The sequence below is a fragment of the Bradysia coprophila genome, unplaced genomic scaffold (assembly GCF_014529535.1).
Source record: "Bradysia coprophila strain Holo2 unplaced genomic scaffold, BU_Bcop_v1 contig_297, whole genome shotgun sequence".
NCBI classification, from domain to species: domain Eukaryota; kingdom Metazoa; phylum Arthropoda; class Insecta; order Diptera; family Sciaridae; genus Bradysia; species Bradysia coprophila.
Genome location: NW_023503555.1, coordinates 4,879,160 through 4,898,875, shown reverse-complemented (window position 1 = coordinate 4,898,875; position 19,716 = coordinate 4,879,160). Strand labels below are relative to the sequence as shown.

The 19,716-nt window shown below is 39.0% G+C and overlaps 1 protein-coding gene and 1 long non-coding RNA gene across 3 annotated transcripts; both read left to right on the top strand.

Moving 5' to 3' along the window:
- Positions 1–1,771: 1,771 nt before the first annotated feature.
- Positions 1,772–8,809, top strand: LOC119078608 (transcription elongation factor SPT6). Of its 2 annotated transcripts, XM_037186202.1 has the most exons (8): positions 1,772–1,990; positions 2,566–2,856; positions 2,919–3,032; positions 3,129–3,140; positions 3,234–3,647; positions 3,705–5,459; positions 5,528–6,254; positions 6,321–8,809. In XM_037186202.1, the coding sequence occupies exons 1-8, from the start codon at positions 1,955–1,957 to the stop codon at positions 8,525–8,527; spliced, it is 5,556 nt and encodes a 1,851-aa protein (XP_037042097.1). In that variant the 5' UTR covers positions 1,772–1,954; the 3' UTR covers positions 8,528–8,809. The 2 variants fall into 2 exon arrangements, with proteins under 2 accessions (XP_037042097.1, XP_037042098.1); XM_037186203.1 differs by lacking the exon at positions 3,129–3,140.
- Positions 8,810–16,172: 7,363 nt separating this feature from the next.
- Positions 16,173–19,272, top strand: LOC119079163. The gene is made up of 3 exons (XR_005088123.1): positions 16,173–16,340; positions 17,650–18,100; positions 18,177–19,272. It is a non-coding gene; the product is annotated as an uncharacterized LOC119079163 (long non-coding RNA).
- The last annotated feature ends 444 nt before the right edge of the window (positions 19,273–19,716 follow it).

The following is a 19,716-nucleotide window of genomic DNA, read 5'->3' as shown; positions in this document are numbered from 1 at the left end:
GTTGAAATCGTTGAATAGTTATTTGTGTATCTGTTTTGGACGATTGTTTTTAGGCAATTTCGCGAGTTGTAGCCCGAACGAAGTGAGGGCTACATGCGAAAGTGCCTAAAATCAATCGTCCAAAACAGATACTCAAAAAAATTTTCATGTAAGGGGTCGAAAACCCGAGAAAAATGTCGAAACTCCCTCATTTTCGGCCCCGACACATGAAAATGTATTTTTCTGTTCAATTTTTCATCGAAACGTTCACTTAAAATTCAAATTTTAGGCACACTTACGCTTCTTACGAATGAGTTCTTTAAATTTGAAATATCTTTTATTTGGAATAGAAACAAGTAAGATCAGAAAAGAAAGTCCTTTAGCCACTAGAACTAGAACCAACCGCAAGATTGCCTAGACAATGTGAGACTAAAAAAATTACTTCATTGCTTTTGACATACGTTTTACACCATTTAAGGCAATATTTGCCAGAGCACATCCTTCATTTTCTCGTCATTATCAATAAATGCTCAAGGGGGAAACAACTCATGTGTAATAGAACGATTAAGTTATTAAATTTGTTCATCTCAGGCGAAGACGAGTCACGGGTTGTAGTAGAAAAGAGTCGTTCACTTAATGAACCAGAATTTTTTGAATTGTGTGGTCAAAAACATTTCACCCGAATTGTGTAAACAGCTTTTCATGCGTCAAATATGTCAGAAATATGCAAGATGTAAGATGAATCAACACAACGTTAAATTGAAGCCTAAACAATAGACCTTTTAAGTTGATAAAAAGACTAGATGGTCTGGAGGGATGAATTGACAGCTGACAGCTGCAATCGGTTCGCTTTTCATTGATTGTGTTCACTTTCGTTGAATAAAAGTGAAAAGTGAACGATAGTGACCAAAAGCGAACCGATCACAGCTGTCAACTGTCAATTCATCCCTCCAGACCATCTAGTCTTTTTTTCAACTTAAAAGGTCTATGATATTTTTCGATGATAACTTCGTATCCGCACTACAAACATTTATCATTGGTTAATCAAAGCCAACACTTCTTGGCACAAAACGATGGTACCACCTATTTCAAAAAAGACGCGGATACGAAGTTTTCATCGAAAAAACATTATTTTTTCGTACAAATTTAGCGTTGTGTCGATTCGTCTTAAAGACAACTTCATGCGTCAAATACAGCTTGGAAATAAACAAAAATCGCGCGTTTTTCCTTACTTTTTCTCAATATGGCAAGTTTCAAGTCTCTAGAACTAAACGTCTGGGCTCCTATAGTGAGACATCGGGCGATCGCTCCTATAGTGAGAGATCGGGCGATCACAGAAGATGATACGGATATTTGAACGGTGAAAATTCACTGAAGTCTGAAGGTCGCACATCCACGAAACTTCACGCAGCCGTATGTCCATGAAGTTACCCTTAATGATTTATGTAGCTGGAATTCTACGCAGATAATTTCAACTACCAGACTATGCACTTTACTATGTCAGTTAAACAGTATAATGTGGGAAATTATTGCATTATGACCTTGAAAGAGTTTCCTAATTTTATGCAAAATTTAATTTTTAAATTAGCATATCTCTGGTCGAGAGACTGGAGACTCTTGGTACGTCATACACAAAAAGGCCAAATAATAACTGTAGACCTGTTGCTCAGCTTATGTGATGAAATAATTTTTAAAAATTTGCGCCACTTACATTTCTCTGCAATAAATAATTCGAAAGTACGTTGCCATCATTGCCATGTTGTCACTCTTGCGACCATCTTCACATCGATCTATCACAATCCAAAATGTCACTTGATACTTGTCCGCGTTGACGTGCTTGATACTTCGAAAATTAATCTTTTTTTATTAATTCGTGGTTCTAAATAGCTGGAAATCGGATGTGAATCGTGAATCCAACAGCAAAGTGTTTCTATCATTCAATTATATCGGCAAGACTCATTTGTAGGATTGAATTATGTCTCATTTCATCGATTCCGAGGCTGAGAGTGATGTAAGTATACAACAAGCGGTTTCTTGAAAAATAAGTGACGAAATGGGATTTTCCGCGTCTATTTTGTGAATTTCGCAATAGGACTGGGGTCGTTCTACCCATCGCGTTGATCAATCGACTAAAGTCTACGCGATAAAGTTCATGGTCATGGTCAATCGATTCACAATGTCGACCACCGAAAAGTCAATGTTTATGATGGCAAATTGTTGCCCCTAATTTTACGCGTCATTTTTGCACGGAATTTTTAGTTGAACAACATAATGCCGAAGTCTGACCGAGACCGAATGCATTTCTTCCGTTAATTTTTGTTAGTCGACAGAACGAAATTTATTATCGACCCGATGCTGTAGAAGAGCCATTGAAGTGACTTAAAAACGTGTGCAGACGTCTCCCTAAATTTAGTCATAAATATTGGCACCCATTGGACCAACGAGTCCAATTCGCCATTTTGAGCACAGCTTTGACTCAAATGTCGTTCGTGTGAAAAAAAAAAAGTTTTCAGAATCGAGGTCACGAAGAAAATGTCTACAGTCACCATTGACCATTAACCACAAAACCATTCCTTTCTCCAACAGAACTCCGACAATGAGGACTTGGATCCACAAGAACGGAGAAAACTGAAAAAATTGAAGGCCATGTCCGATAGCGAAGAGGATGACGAAGACGATGAGGATCGGTTACGCGAAGAGCTGAAAGATTTGATTGATGATGCACCCATCGAAGAAGGCAGCGACGCGGACGATTCAGATGGATCGGGAAATGAGAAGCGGAAAAAAAGCGACGACGAAGATGAATTGGATGACAGGCTGGAGGATGACGATTACGATTTGATCGAAGAGAATCTGGGTGTTAAAGTCCAACGAACCGTAAGTAGTACGCTGAATGGGATCGACCGACTCATTTTTCTCATTTGAATTTTTCATTTCAGAAACGCTTCAAGCGCTTGAAACGGATGCAAATTGAGGACAGTGATGGTGAAGATGCTGCTGATGATGGAATGGACCGTGAAGCTATCGCCAATCAGTTGTTCGAAGGTGATGATGTAAGTAGATGTGTTTTCAACTGTCATTCATGTGCTCAACGGTCACTAACCCATTCATCCATTTTTGTTCCATTGTTTTGTTTAACCGACTAACAGGACGATAACCAGGTAAGGCATGCTTGTCTCATCCACTAGAGCTGTCAATGTGTGGGGTTAATTTACCAATTTCACCAGAAATTAATCGAAAAATTTGTATTCCAGGAAGACAGTCGACGATCCGTTGACAATCAACGCGGCAACGACCTCGACCATTACGATGACGAAGAGGACGATGAAGAGTCGGATGCTGATGATTTTATTGTTGATGATGAAGGACGTCCCATAACCGAGAAAAAGAAGAAAGTGCGTCGGATATTCAACGATGCCCATTTGCAGGAAGGGCAGGACATTTTTGGCGTTGATTTCGATTACGATGAGTTTGACAAGTACGACGAACCGGATTATGAAGATGAGTCTGAGGCTGAAGACGAGTACGAGGAAGATGGTGCCGATGGTGTGGAACGAGAAAAAAGACCAAAGAAAGCAGTCAAGAAGAAAACGGCACGAAAGTCGATTTTCGAAATCTACGAACCCAGCGAACTGAAACGTGGCCACTTCACCGATCTCGACAATGAGGTGAGTAAAATGGAAATTCTTTTGGGTGTCGTTGGCTAACGCCATTTCAACATTTAGATTCGTAAAACGGACATTCCTGAACGTATGCAACTCCGTGAAGTTCCGATAATTCCTGTGCCAGAAGGCACCAATGAATTGGACGACGAAGCGGAATGGATTTACAAGCAAGCCTTCCTCAAACCGTCGGTTTCGACACAAGACACCGCCACCGATGGACGTGATCGAACCAGAAAGCCATCCAGCACCATTGGCAAAATAAAGCAAGCGCTGGACTTCATGCGAAATCAACAACTAGAAGTTCCCTTCATCGCATTCTACCGGAAGGAGTATGTGCAACCGGAATTGAACATGAACGATCTGTGGCAGGTCTACAACTACGATGCGAAATGGTGTCAACTGTTGGCTCGTCGTCGCACTCTCATCACGCTGTTCGATAAGATGCGAAATTATCAACTGGAAAAAATTATGTCCAACGCCGACAAGGAGCTGCCCGAAGACATTCGGTTGATGAAAGAAGAGGACATCGATCGACTCAAATATGTACAAACGCAAGAAGAACTGAAAGACATTCACACGCACTTCTTGCTGCACTATTCCCACGAAATAGCTGCCATGAACGAGGCGTATAAAGTCAGGGAAAAGGTGCGTCGTCGAGCGGAACGCATAGCGGAACGTGCAAAATTGTTGGAAAATTTAGAAGAAGGTGCTGAGCCACCCGAAGAAATACCCGATGACGATGATGACGATGAACCGGTCGAAGAGAGTCTGAAATTAGCTAGAGATTCCGGTCCATATGCTATGTGTCGCAAGGCTGGCATACTGGGAATAGCAAAACGCTTCGGTTTGACACCGGAACAATTCGCTGAAAATTTACGTGACAATTATCAGCGACACGAAGTCGAACAGGAAAGCATCGAATTGTCCGAATTGGCCAAAGAATACATCAACACCAAATTCACAACCGTCGAGGATGTTTTGCATGCGGCGAAATTCGTTGTAGCCCGTCAGATAGCTCGCGAACCGTTGTTAAGGAAGAGCGTTCGCGAAACGTTTTACGAACGAGCCAAACTGTCGGTGGCACCCACAAAGAAAGGACAGAAAGAAATCGACGAAAATCACTGCTGCTACCCCATGAAATATCTGAAGAACAAGCCCGTTCGTGAATTGGTCGACGAACAATTTTTGCGACTCGCAATGGCCGAAGAAGACAAACTGCTGACAATTTCCATATCCGAGGTGATCGAGGGCAATACAAGCAATTCGTATTTGGACGAAGCTAAGTCATTGTATCAGCGCGACGAGTTCTCGAAAAATGTCCAGGAATGGAACACATTGCGAGCGAATTGCGTGGAGGAAGCACTGAATAAGATGGTGTTACCGGACATGCGAAAAGAACTGAAATCCATACTGATCAGCGAGGCCAAGGAGTCCGTACTGAAGAAATGCTGTCGAAAACTACACAATTGGATCAAAACTGCCCCGTACACCGTTGATTTCACCGAAGAGGATGACTTTGAGTGGGACTCCAGCAAAGGTATTCGTGCCATGGGCTTGGCATACGTACCCGATCACACGCAAGCGGCATTTTGTGCCGTCACCAATGCTGATGGTGAGTTTACGGACTTTCTTCGGGTGCCGCACATTTTGAAGCGGAAATCGTCCTACCATTCCGATGAAAAGATACTGAAGGAGGCTGATCTGTTGGCCATGAAGAATTTCATTCGAGCTAAGAAGCCCCACGTTATAGTAATTGGTGGTGAGTCGCGCGAAGCACAGATGATCCAGCAAGACATGCAGGAGATTTGCCGTGAGGTACGTTAACATCATGAATTTGTAAGAAAAATCGATTTTCCTTTAAACAAATGCATTTTCTCCAACAGTTGTGTGACGACGACCAGTTCCCATCGATCCAAGTTCACATCATCGACAATGAACTCGCCAAAATCTACTCGCAATCGAAAAAAGGCATCGCCGACTTCCGTGACTATCCAACGCTGTTGCGTCAAGCCGTATCATTGGCCCGTAAAATTCAAGATCCGCTCATCGAGTACTCCCAACTGTGTACAGCCGATGAGGAAATTTTGTGTCTGCGCTATCACACGCTGCAAGACCAAATACCCAAAGAGCAATTGCTAGAAAATCTCTACCTCGAATTCATCAATCGAACGAACGAGGTGGGCATCGATGTCAATTCGGCCGTACAAAATTCGCTGACCGTCAATTTGGTGCAATTCGTGTGTGGCTTGGGTCCGCGAAAGGGTCAAGCTCTGGTCAAAATTTTGAAGCAAACCAATCAGAGACTGGAAAATCGTACCCAATTGGTGACGGCTTGCCATATGGGCCCCAGAGTGTTCATCAATTGTTCAGGTTTCATAAAAATCGACACGAATTCGTTGGGCGACAGTACGGAAGCATATGTCGAAGTGTTGGACGGTTCTCGCGTTCATCCGGAAACGTATGAATGGGCCCGGAAAATGGCTGTCGATGCTTTGGAATATGACGACGAAGATGCAAATCCGGCTGGTGCATTAGAAGAAATTTTGGAATCGCCCGAAAGGCTGAAAGATTTGGATTTGGATGCGTTTGCTGTGGAATTAGAGCGGCAGGGTAAGTTTTTGATTGTTTTAACCGACCCGTTGGTGTGTGATTCATGAGAAATTGTCTTCAATTTAGGCTTCGGAAACAAGAGCATCACATTGTACGACATACGTGCTGAGCTGAACTCGCGTTACAAGGATCTTCGTGCACCATTTAGACCGTTGACCCCCGAAGAACTGTTCGATGTACTGACAAAAGAGACGCCGGAGACATTTTACGTTGGCAAAATGATCTTAGCCACAGTAGGTGGCTTTAGTCATCGTAAACCGCAAGGTGAACAACTGGATTCGGCAAATCCCGTACGGAATGAGGAGACGAATTTGTGGCAATGTCCGTTCTGTTTGAGCAACGAATTTCCCGAACTATCCGACGTGTGGACCCATTTCGATGCTAAAGCTTGTCCTGGACAAGCAACCGGTGTTAGACTTCGGCTCGACAATGGTGTCAGTGGATTCATTCACATAAAGAACTTGTCGGATAAGCATGTGAAAAATCCAGAGGAACGCGTTCAAGTGGGACAGATGATCCATGTCCGAATTACGAAAATCGATGTGGAACGTTTCCAGGCTGATTGCTCGTCGAAGACTTCCGATTTGAACGACCGTAATCATGAATGGCGGCCACAGAAGGACAGCTACTACGATCAGGACTTGGAAGATATGGAAATGAAGAAGGAGGACGATTCGAAGAAGAAGCAGTCCAGACAGCAGTACACAAAACGAATCATCGTTCATCCCAGTTTCTTCAACATATCGTACGGTGAGGCGTTGAAGATCATTGACAAAGTCGAAACAATAGTACGGCCGTCAAGCAAAGGCTCCGATCATCTGACAGTCACATGGAAAATAGCTGAGGGCATTCATCAACACATCGATGTTCGCGAAAAGGGCAAGGAGAACGCTTTCAGTCTGGGCCAGAGTTTGTGGATTGGCAATGAAGAGTTCGAAGACATCGATGAAATTATCACACGACACATTAATCCAATGCAGGCATTCGCACGCGATCTATTGGCTTACAAATATTACCGAGACTCAGCCGGTGGTATGCGAGACAAAATGGAAGAATTGCTCAAGGAAGAGAAGAAGAAAAATGCGAACAAAATCCACTACTTCCTGTCAGCATCGAAAAGCTATCCGGGCAAATTTCTCCTGTCATATTTACCTCGAGGTAAGATTCGTCACGAATATGTAACCGTAACGCCGGAGGGATATCGTTTTCGACAGCAAATATTCGAGTCGGTTAATTCGCTACTAAAATGGTTCAAAGAACACTTTAAGGATCCATTGCCGGGGGGCACACCAATGAATACACCGAAGGGATCGTCAACAGTTAGCTCTAGAAATTCCTATGCCACACCGGCATTGAGCAATAGTAGTCTCGGTGCGGATGCTATTCACAAAGTAGCTCAAAATATGCCAGCGCACATGATGCAATCGTTGTCACAAGCAACCAGTCATACTCCACATTATCCACACACTCCCGGTTACGGCCAAAATATCAACACTCCTTATACGCCCAGTGGACAAACTCCATTTATGACGCCATACCACACTCCCCATCACTCGCCACACATGACACCGATGCATGCGACACCGTACAGTACACCACATCATACGCCGCATCAGACTCACACGCCAAGATACGGACAGGCAACACCATCCAAAAACAGTCCATTCTTACAGCCTGGACCACCGATGGGCTCTCGATCGCACGGATCACAACAACAATCGCAACCGTCACCGTATTACCGTGCATCGCCGCGAATGATGAATAACAGTCCGCATGACATGAGATTCAAGCACGACAACGGCTCCTATCAAAACAACACTCGCTACAACGATAGACAGGATAATCGTGGCGACTTTCGCGGTCGAGGTCGTGGTGGTCGTGGAGGTGTTGGTGGTCGCGGCGGCGGAGGAGGTGGTCGTCGTGGAGACGATCGTAATGCACGTCATGATGACATGTTTGATTCACCGCGTGGTTCGTATCAGAGCAAACCTAAACCGGTCGCTGATGATGAAGAAGAGGATTGGGATTCACCTCCGCAACAACAGACACCGGCCAAGTCATCGTCATACAAAGCGCCCCATATACAGCCATCTCAACCGTCTCGGTCACAACCATCTCGACCACAACCGACACGATCACAACCCGTTGCTGTAGCGGACGACGAAGAGGATTGGGATGCAGACGAGGACACTTGGCAGCAGCCACAGCAAGCGAAACGAGCGGGCAACGTCAGTGGTACACCACCGGATACTCCGCTCTATGACGAGAATTGATCATTTTCGTTGTTTAAATCTAAAAAAAAGTTTTCGTTTTTTCTCTTTCTTTAATTTGAAAAAAGGCAAAATGAAGTCAATTTCAACATAGTTTTGAACGCTTTTCGCAAATCAAGAAACGGTTCCCAACCGAAAGTTGTTGGTTTTCGCTCTTTTCTTTCTCTTTTTTTATTATTTTTACGATGTTATTTTACATGATGGCAAAAATTATGTGTCAGATACGTCAGAGATAAATAAGTCTTGGAATAGGAAAATAAATTGAAAAGAAAAATATTGATGAAATTTGGCTTTTGAATTTTTAATGGAATACAAACCGGGCCAATATGATTCCACTTTTACTCCTAGATACCACGGTGCATCACTTAGTGCAGCGGAATCCACTACACCTACGGTCACGGAGAGATTGGTGGAGGATTGATTTTGGTTGCACTTCTGTAGCAATGTTAAAAAAATTTGGTGCCTTGGGTGCAAGGAAAGCTGGAAGGTCGGAATTTATGCGAAAAAACATTTTCTAATTAGCTCAGCAGATTGCGGACCATGTTTGCTACGAATCACAAAAAAGGAATTTTTGAAATCGATCTGTACTATATTACACACGTTATATTATGAGGAATGAATGCTTAGCTAAAACTGAAGCCTACATTTGTGCGCTGATATCATTTCACCAGAATTTTTTGAAAATTGTACGACCTGTGGGTTGAAAGCCTTTGTGAAAGCCTGGGGAAATTTCAAACTAAGTACTGAGTTTTAAGAACTGCCACAAACAATTTCATTTTTTATTTACAAGTCAACACATTTCTGATGGCTATTGTCACGGCAGAGTAAAATAAACCAGGCAGTAGCAGTTCATTTTCGAAACGTCAATTGAGTTATAAACATTTTTTTTTTTAATCGATGGAGAACCTAATTATAAGACACTTTGTCTCGTATCATATGCCAAAAAAAGTTACAACTTTTTTATAAATCATTTCGAAAGGGCATGTAATTAAAGTGATAGCTATTTAATAAGAAATGATCACAAGAAAATAGGAAATGATCACTAGAAAAAGAGAAATGATCACAATTTTTTTATGATAGCAATAAAAATAGAATTTGATCACCAAAAAATAAGAATTTGATCACTAAATATATGCAATTTTACCACTAACATATGATCGTCTCGAAATAAGAAATGATCTACAATTATACGAATTTGATTACAAAAAATAAAGAAATGATCGTGCAAAATAAAAAATTTGATTGCAAGAAATAAGGATATGCTATCTATTATTCTGTTTGATTATTAGACGATGCAAGAGAAAAAAAAATTAACACCTAAGTTACCAATACCGTTCCGGCGCCCGGCTCGCATTGCGGCACTCCGCTTCGCTACGGGGCAATGGGCCGGATCGCTCGGCGTGTTAAAACGCTTTTTATGTGCAATGAATTACACAGACTAATTATTAGACGATGCGAGAGAAAAAAAATTAACTCCTAAGTTACCAACGCCGTTCCGGCGCCCGGCTCGCATTGCGGCCCTCCGCTTCGCTCCGGGGCAATGGGCCGGATCGCTCGGCGTGTTAAAACGCTTTTTATGTGTATTCGTTCGGACTTTTAGTGATCAAATTCTTTATTTTTAGTGATCAAATTCTTTACTTTTAGTGATCACATTTGATTTAGCGGGTGGTAGGTACTACTTGTGATCACTTCTTATTTTAGGTTGATAGAATCTTATTTCGTAGTGTTATATTTGAAAAACTGGTTGTGATCACATTCTTATTTTCCTGCAATCATTTTTATTTTCAAGTGATCAATTCTTATTTTAGATTTATCGCTTTTATTTCTTCCCTTTCGAAAGTCACTGAAAACACGAAAATTCGAATCGAAATACAAAAATTTTTGATGACATACTGTATTTCTATTCGAATTTTCGTGTTTTTAGTGACTTTCAAAATGATTTATAAAAAAAGTTTACATGCTTGCTAAGCGGGGCGAAAAAGAAATGTAAACCCACGGGGCGAAAGCTATCGCTTTCGCCCCTTGAATTTGACATTTCTTACTTTCGCCCCGCTTAGCAAGCATGTAAAACTATATACGTCACTCGGAAAGTAACTTTCTGACTTCTCCCTTGTAACGTAATGTACTATTTAACTTTTTTTTTGGCATATGATAAGAGACAAAGTGTCTTATAATTAGGTTCTCCATCGATAAAAAATTAAAAAAAAAATTGTTTGTAACTCAATTAAAGGAAAAAATATGGGGCTTACTAGATTATTCAGGTCCCTAGTCAAATCAGCGCTCTTGCCTGGTAAACTTTACTCTGTCGTGCTATTGTCGTATTATATTTTTGAATAAGGACTTCTACAAAAAGATATCAGCGAATAAAATACAATCCAAAACGTCCAAATGTAATTTCTAACTTCAGCTAAGTATCCATTCCTCTTTAGAGGAATGAATCCGTTGCAAATTTGTAGCCTACATTTGGGACGAAAAATATTCGATTTTTGATGATTTCCCAGAACCGAAATCTTTTTCTTGAAAAAGTAAAACCATTAAAGCACGTGATGGAAAAATTAGGGAATTTTTTCTCCTAAAATAGACCCTGCCTTGCATCCGTCGTAATCTTCTGTGTTTTCCATTTTAAACAAGATTTATTTCCTTCCACTGACTCCATGAAAATTTTTCAGTCTAAGTGTTTTAATCTTCCGTCCCATTTAAGTTCATCTTCATAGTTTTAATGCATCATTCATTGCACTCAACTCAACTTAAACGAAAGTACCTATCGAATAAAAACATATTACCCCAGCCGATACAGTGTGTAGGTCTCAAAAATATTTTCCATACACTTCTACATCTCTTACTGAGAAAGAAATATTCATGTTCCTCTGCCATTGTTTATAATTCAAATTCTGTTGTCAGCGTTTCTAATTCGAATTCCTCTGTAAGTGTTTATAATAAATTATTCGAATTCCTATGTAAGTGGTTGTTTACAATGTTACTGCAGCGAGTAAAAATGTATTTTCCGTTAGTAAATACTATCCATCCACTTAATGCCGAAAATACACGATCAATTTTGAGCTGTTGAGATGGAGAATTATGCTGCGTTTTGCATTGTAACAGGGGCACCCAAATTTTCTGGAGGCGCTTCCTTGAACTTAGAAGACGATATTCCGTGTACTAAGGATTTATATGGAAAATATCCATCGAACAGTTCAAATTTGGGTACCAGCCGTCAGCTGCCTTTGAAGATGTTTTAACCTATTTTTTTCAGAACGTTTTCAATTTGTTAGGCATTCAAGGTACAAAAGAAGAAAGAAGAAAAGCGTTCTTTGAAGCGATTAAATTCTCAACATTGTTTTTACGAGAATGTTGAGTGAATTGAATTTTTTTTAGAAAAAAATGTGCTCCCACTGCGTCAACCTCGGCTTCACCTCCTAATGATTTGTATTTACTTTTTCGCAAAACGTGTGTGCATTCTAGTTCGAGCGTTGATGATGTTGAAAGCCAACAAGAAACCCTTCTAATTTACTTACCAAAATATTGTGTGAATTTGTTGTCCTTAAAATTTCTATGAAATCTGCCTGCTGTGAACTCTAAAATTTTGCACACAAATTTCCTTCAAAACTTATTTCGAACTCAAATCAGTAAAACTTTTAGGGACTCGAGAAGGAAGTAGAATTGATTTTGTCCTTTGGATGACGACCATTTTATTTGTTTACTTCAGAGGATACGACTTTTTTGCAAAACAAAAGCTTCCCCATAAATCAACGACTATTTTTAAAAATCATTTTCACAGATTTTCTTAAATTTTCTTTAGTTAAGAAAAATGTGAAAAATTCTGGAAAATGTGGGACAGTCTAGGAAAATATGATGGCAAATTTTCCAAAAAAAAATAGTCACTGTCCTAAATCCACGCCAAATGCCATGTTGTCATCTCATCATCAAACTTACTTTTCTTTGACATAAGCTGATGACGCACCCACAAACCTGGAATTCATGTAGTTCGTGTCAAATATTCGGTGTCTGTCATTTTGAATGGTGACTATTCCATTTGCTTACGTCAGAGTAGACGAGTTGAATTGTATACGTAGTTTAGCAAAAGTAAGTTAAGTTTGCCATTGTTACCTTGTCTGGCATTGAAAGTCATAAAATATTAGTATTAGGGGCTGTATTCGATTCGAGTTAAAAAATAAAAATAAAATGGACGTACCAACAGTTGCAACATTCTTATCAAAATTATCGCTCGAAGACGACGAGTCCGATATAATACGTTTTGCGTTCGTTGATGACAACAGAAAGATCCGATGCTCCAAATCGTTTCTATCGAAAATTTCACCAGTTTTCCAAAAAATGTTCAGTAAAACGTGGTTAAAAAAATCAACAATTCATCTTAACGATAAAGTGGTCTTCGACGAGTATTCAACCTTTAAATTGTTTCTGGAAATAGTCTACGACATTTGTGACGTGAATTTTCTATCAATTAATCAATTAACTGCAGCATATTACTACGTGCATAAATACGAAGTGATGATTGCCGATACTAAAATTCAAGCTCAATTAAACATTCGTATTGACGAGAAACAATTTTCCCTGGATGAGCTTGCCAGTCTACTTCAATTCGCTGAATTGTATCAGCTGAAAGATTTTAAAAAGAATTTGGACCACGTTTCCCCTACACTTAATGATGCTAATCCCGTGGAATTCTTTGAGCTGGCTGAGAAATTTCAGATGGAACCTTTAAAGAATAAAGTTATTGATTACCTGAAAATTATTGAGCCGAATGATACGTGGACGCTTGAAATGTCCAATTCGGTGGTAAGGTGTTTGCAAAGAGAGAACAAGGAAAATGAGGAGAAAATAAAGATACTTTCGGAACAAGAAACGCACGTGTACAAGTTAGAACGAGGTAGTCGTTACAATTTACCGATGACCGACTCCGAGTATATTTTAGGATATAGAGAATAAAAAGTTGTTTTGTTCTGAAAAAGTATTGGACGTTTTAATGTTCTAACTCTTTCAAACTCTCCCACATGATCTGTTTCTTGACAAAAATACACTCACATCATACGAAGTAACACTCCTAATGTTTGCCGTCTGTCGCTTGTGAAAGGTTGAAGGTAGACTTATCGGAAAATTATGTATCGCATCCTTTCATTTTAACCGACAATACTTTTACGGAGTTCCGCAACTTTCCATTCCTGGAACCGTACGTTGAGCGTTCTTCCCTTTGCATAGCTTTACAACAATAACATTGACCGGGTAAGATTCCTTGGATCGTGAGCTATAAAGAGTTATGTACAATGCTCCGGCAGCAAAATTCTCCATCTCAACAGCTCAAAATTGATCGTGCATTTTCGGCATTAAGTGGATGGATAGTATTTACTAAAGGAAAATACATTTTTACTCGCTGCAGTTACATTGTAAACAACCACTTACATAGGAATTCGAATAATTTATTTTCAACACTTATATTACAGAGGAATTTGAATTAGAAACGCTGACAACAAAATTTCAATTCTAAACAATGACCGAGGAACATGAATATTTCTTTCTCAGTAAGAAATGAAGAAGTGTATGGAAAATATTTTTGAGACCTACACACTGTATCGGCTGGGGTAATATGTTTTTATTCGATCACTCGTACACTCGTTCTAGCTCTAACATGAGTCTTTGAGTGGAAACCGTGGTTCCGACAGACTTTTTTTTTTAGATTTATCAGTTTGGGACGATCATTTAAGATCTCGAAACACAGATCTGTTGATCCTTTGTTTCCATTCCCGGTCATCATGTAGATCATGGCAGCCTTCCTGTTGCCGATAGGAACCTGTCTAAGATGTCAGGTCTATTGCAGCAATTTCCGAAGGAACCACCTCGTAGTCTCCGAGCATCCTGCGTCTTAGTTGAAGAAATTTGGGGCAATCAAGTGTGCACCCATTTCTTCTTCTAGATCGCAGGAACAACTTCTCAACTTATTCATGTGCCGATTCAGCCCGCAATGTCCCGTAATCGCTCCTACTACTCTTCTAATACGATTTCGGTCCATTTTGAGTAAATCTTTGGCCCATTTTTTGTTAGGCTTAGGGAAGAAGCATTTCGTGTGAACGCCTCCATTATACCCCAGCGTTCTGCGTGTTTACGCTTGACCCAGTCTTCCAGTACTCTTTTACACTCCGACTGGGGAATCGGAAGGTACGGTTCTGGCCCGTTTGCCTGAGCCGCCGAGCCTTCTTTGGCCAGCTTATCCGCTTCCTCATTTCCCTCCCCGCTGGAATGTTCCGACCGACTTACTTGAATGGAACGGGAGGTAAAAATACCTATGAGACTGAGGACATTTCATTAACTCAGTGGAAGAAATAAAATCTTGTCTAAAATGGAAAGCAAGGTAGGGAATTGATTAATGATCTCGAGTACATTTTGCTGAAATGTATCAAATACAGAGAGATCAGAGATAAATTCGGAATTTGGATATCAGTACTATAATTCGTCCGATCTCCTTAAAAAAAATTGATGTCAATAAGTACCGATCGGATGACGCAATATCGAAAGGTGAAAATAGACTGCTAATTGAGATTCGAATTATTTGAAATAGAAAATATTTGGTTGAATGGAATTGTTTTTTTTAACCTTAGCTGCGGCTCAGCCATCGATTAATTCCCACATGGTTTTTTGAGAATATAATTCCAAGGTTATACGAATTGTCAAACTACTGTCAAATTTCATCCATAGAGACTACCTAATCAATATTTACATGAAAACCGATCACTGTGGATGAAATCGAGTTCGTTCGGCCAAAGAAAATTCGTGTTTACAGTTACTTGGAACAAACCTATATTGTTTGTTCTACCTAGCCGTTTCATGCAAGTTTCTTATACTTATATTAGCCATTTACATTTAATTCGTGCAAACATCGAATTTCTACCTCAAAGTTTCTGATCAGAGAAAAAGCTCATACTAAACTAAATAGATCAGTGATCTGAGCGGATATTCACATGTATCGTATCCCCAACATCGGTCACTTTCTGATTTTCTTTGTGCGGCAATAACGTTGCACCTGGCCTTATTTTTGGGAATTTTATTATTTTTTTTAAATTACGAAAAAGTTTTGATAAAAAAAAATTCGGAATTTCTTTTATTTGTTAATTTTCGGAAATTGTTCAGAATTTCTCTGAAATTGTGCTTTATTCCACTACTTCTTCTTCCATCACATTACAATTTTGTACGAGATAGTGTTTTTGTGAGGTCATCAGTTTAGTTATTATATCGACTAACAATACGTTTATTCTTATAACACAACTTCAAAATTATGTCATCGCATACGACGGAAACATTTAAATAATTCTTTTCCGAGACGAGCTTTCTCGGAAGCTTTCATAAAATTCTTTGAATTTGTTCTTATTCACATACATTAACAGTCATCTTGTTAAATGCGCATTATGATGACTCACATCTCGATTAACACGAATTTTATATACACAATTTCAATTTATTTATTAATATTAACCAAAAACAAATACTACACACAACATGACGGATATACCTATATGTCTTATACGACATAACGACTTATAATTCCAAACAACTAACGAAATTAATCGAAACGAGTTTTACAACAACGACGACGACGCGATGACGAATAAAATATGCTAAACAGCATTTTAATGAATGAACTAGAAGGTGAATAGTGACTATATGCACGCTGATCAATCGCTAATCTTCATTAGTTCCAAGTGATCTGTGCTAGAGTAAAGTTCTCTTGTTCTGTGCTGTATAGTTGAACAGTGAATAGTGTGATCTTTTTGTTGAACATTTTGATAAAATCAAGAAATTTTAAAAGGTAAATTGACTCATCGCTTCGTTTTATAAGTTTTAACGATAAATTATGGATAAAGGAATGTGATCATCGATGATTATATTTCGATGATAAAATTATTGAAACTATTGAAAGTTCTATGAGAGGAGGCATGGATTAAGTGTAATTAAGTGGCGATGGAAGGAAATGTACGGATCATACTATTCGTAGAAGAAGTGCATCTTGGTCTCATAGATTGCTAATTGGATTATATTGTGTATTTAATTAGTGTTTAGTTGATCATTTATTGGTGCGTGGGCCCTGAAAATTAATTTCTCATAATATACTGCAACCTACAGTAAAATCAGAAGCAAATTCTATGTTTTAACGTTCTGTAATAGAACACTAGGTTGAAATCGACACTACATGTTGTAACAGTGTCATTTTAACAGATCGGACAATATTCTCGCTATCCATGCAAATCGGTAGTGAATCATATCAAATCAGTCGCATTTACAACTGTGGTGTAATTGCAACGTTCACAAGCCCAACCCCAAACTTTGAATTGGGTATACGTAACACGTTATTTTGACTTTCACTTTTCGTCTCGCTCTGTCTAGTGCCTTATTTTTTTGCTGTTATTTGATTGATTTTCTATGTAACGTAATAAGTGCTGTATTCGGCCAGTGAAGTTGAGCAAAAAAGATCGAAATTCCTCTGAAGAAAACTGGTTTCGACCTGATGAATCATCGTGGAGTGGAATTATTTTGTTTTATTCCATTGTTGCTGCTCGGAATCTCGCGTCAAATTCTTATGTTTAAATAGTGTAAATCAGATTCCATAGAGTAGCAATCTCGCTCTACTCCATATAGTAGGAATTTCCTGCCCACACACTTAATCTAGAGCGATTTCCGAAAAAATGTATATTCGAAATGGGCGCGAACTCGATCTAGAATGTAAATGGAATATTTACGATTTTTCGAATAGCTTTCTGTAAATGGAAATTTAAAGATTTTTCGGTTGCATACCCGTCAAAACACGTTGTTGTGTTCGATCACGTCACTATACAATTGACATTAGTCAAGGCCTATTCTCGAAATCAACTTCCAAGAATTATCAATAAATTTAATTCTCGAAAATAGTGTGCTGACCACTGCCTATTTTCCATAGTTTAAATTCTTGAAGTTTCTTAAAAATTCTTGAAGAGCCTTCGCTATTTTTCAAATAATTTAATTCTCAAAAACAGGCCCTGATGCTAATTATTTGTTAGAATTTACCACCACATGAGCCCTAATGCAGCATAGCTACCAGTTTTCGAATACAACTAATTTCGTTTTGTCTTCTCCGTTTGCAGATAAAATATAAATTGAAATCGACCACCCAACATGTTCTCCAGAAATGCAATAATGACTGTATTAGTCATGCTATCCATAGCATTTCTACATACGACATCGACGGTGAATGGCCTTGCTCTCTCGAACGAAGGAAACATCAATGATGTCCAGGCAACAAATTATACGATCGGACATGACGCCGTTATCATGCATTCACTTCTTGGCGACATACAAATACCGATACCAGAGGATATTAAAACCGAACTAAACAGACGTAAAAATGAAGGAAAAACGTTTGAGAGGCTGACTCTATTCGGAGAGAGTGAATTCAACCATAACTACCCGTCAAGTAGACAAACGGATTTCTTTGAATGCATGGAAAAATCGAATGCAGTTCTAGCGGCGCACACTGAAAGCTATCAAAGTTGGTCAATATTTTTCAAACGTAACAAATTCAGCGATACAATGGCAGTAAGTATTGAGCCTAAAATCTTCATGACTGACCGCAGTGATCAGAGAAATTCAAACGACCAATTTTCACTTATAGGTTCGCTACTGTTGCAACTTATTGGAATATGCGGAAATTCTTCAACAGCAGTTGCCACTAGAATGCCAAAGCCAGATCCGCTTTCAAGATAAACTCATGGTAGATCCACAAATTCGTGCAACGTGTCGCCAGTACGATATCCATACCGTGGAATGCTTTTTAGTCAGTTGGATGTATTGGTGGATACCAATTGTCTCATTGATCCTAATTATGTTAATTTTAATGTGCGTGTGTTGTGCAATGAAACGTAGCCGTAGTAGAGCTTATTTGAAGACTAGAGAAGAGGACAAACGGTTTAGAACGTCACTAGTTAACGGCACCGCAATATAGAACGTTTTTTTCTACTTCGGTAAGTAGTGTTGATGTTTCTATATAATTGTTCGATTCCGAACAGAACCCTTTTTTCGGAAAAATTCGGAAAAAATTCGGAAAATTTCGAAAAATTCGGAAAAAGTTCCGAAAAATTTATAAAATATTTTGGATTTTTTGAAACGTTCTCAGTATTTTTCTGGAAATTTTCAGAATTTTTCGGAATTAAAATTCCCAAAAATCGGCCCTGCTCCGAAACGAGACCACAAACGTCTAAGTGCAGTGCAATGACATCATCACTCATTTAGTCAATTTAAATTTTATTCAAATTTTGTTATACTCAACGTAAACAAGAATCTCTTTCTCTATAATGTAATTAGTCTTTATCTCCAACATAAATTTTCGGAGGTTTCAACTCTTATAAAATATATAGCAATACGCCAGACCGACCAGCTGTTATTTAGCTGGGAAAAAGCCTCGATTAGATCAACATCATACACACACAATGTACGTTACAATGGATCTGATTGATCTTCAAGACTGATTATTAAGCACAAAACGAAAAATTTAGTTTTTGTTTACAAACCAAATTTTTATTTGTCGTTAGGATATTATAGTAACCTGAATAATAAGTACCTCTCTACACTCCCATTCCATCTGAATTTTAAAACTTAAGAGTTATTAGAGATAAGAATTTAAATATATTTTTTTAACTGTAAATGTTGGAATGTATCTAAAACCAAAAACAATAAACAAACAAATTATAGTTACCACACATACAACATGAGTAGCGGTCTTTATTTTGGAGCAGATACTCTCAACGATTGGTCGTATAAGTCAAGGCAACGGAATTTTTTTTTACAATCTTAAAGACGAAAAGTTTTGTCAACCACGCAGATAATTGAGGGGGAAACAACAATGGAAAATCTTGTCCCACCGTTCGACCATTCGCCCATTATTCGCCTATTATGTCCCCATTATTTGTCTTCATTCGCGCATTATTCGCCATTATTGGTTCATCATTAACACTGTCCCACCATTCGCTCGTGTTGTTTCCCCTTCGCAAATAATTGTGAAAAGTCGAACATGGCCCTTAGTAAGTGTAGGAGGTTCACTTGAGAATCTTCTCATAAAAATTTTTCTCAACTTTTAGCTTTGTTTGAATTGAATTGCTACTATACTCGATGGATATGCATATAATATTAGCGAACGAATATGAAATTGATTGATG

Excerpts from the sequence above, each read along its gene's own strand:
- LOC119078608 (XM_037186202.1), top strand. The coding sequence starts at position 1,955 with ATGTCTCATTTCATCGATTCCGAGGCTGAGAGTGAT. Across the intron at positions 1,991-2,565 it reads ATTCCGAGGCTGAGAGTGAT|AACTCCGACAATGAGGACTT; the intron begins GTAAGTATACAA and ends TTTCTCCAACAG. Across the intron at positions 6,255-6,320 it reads TGTGGAATTAGAGCGGCAGG|GCTTCGGAAACAAGAGCATC; the intron begins GTAAGTTTTTGA and ends TCTTCAATTTAG.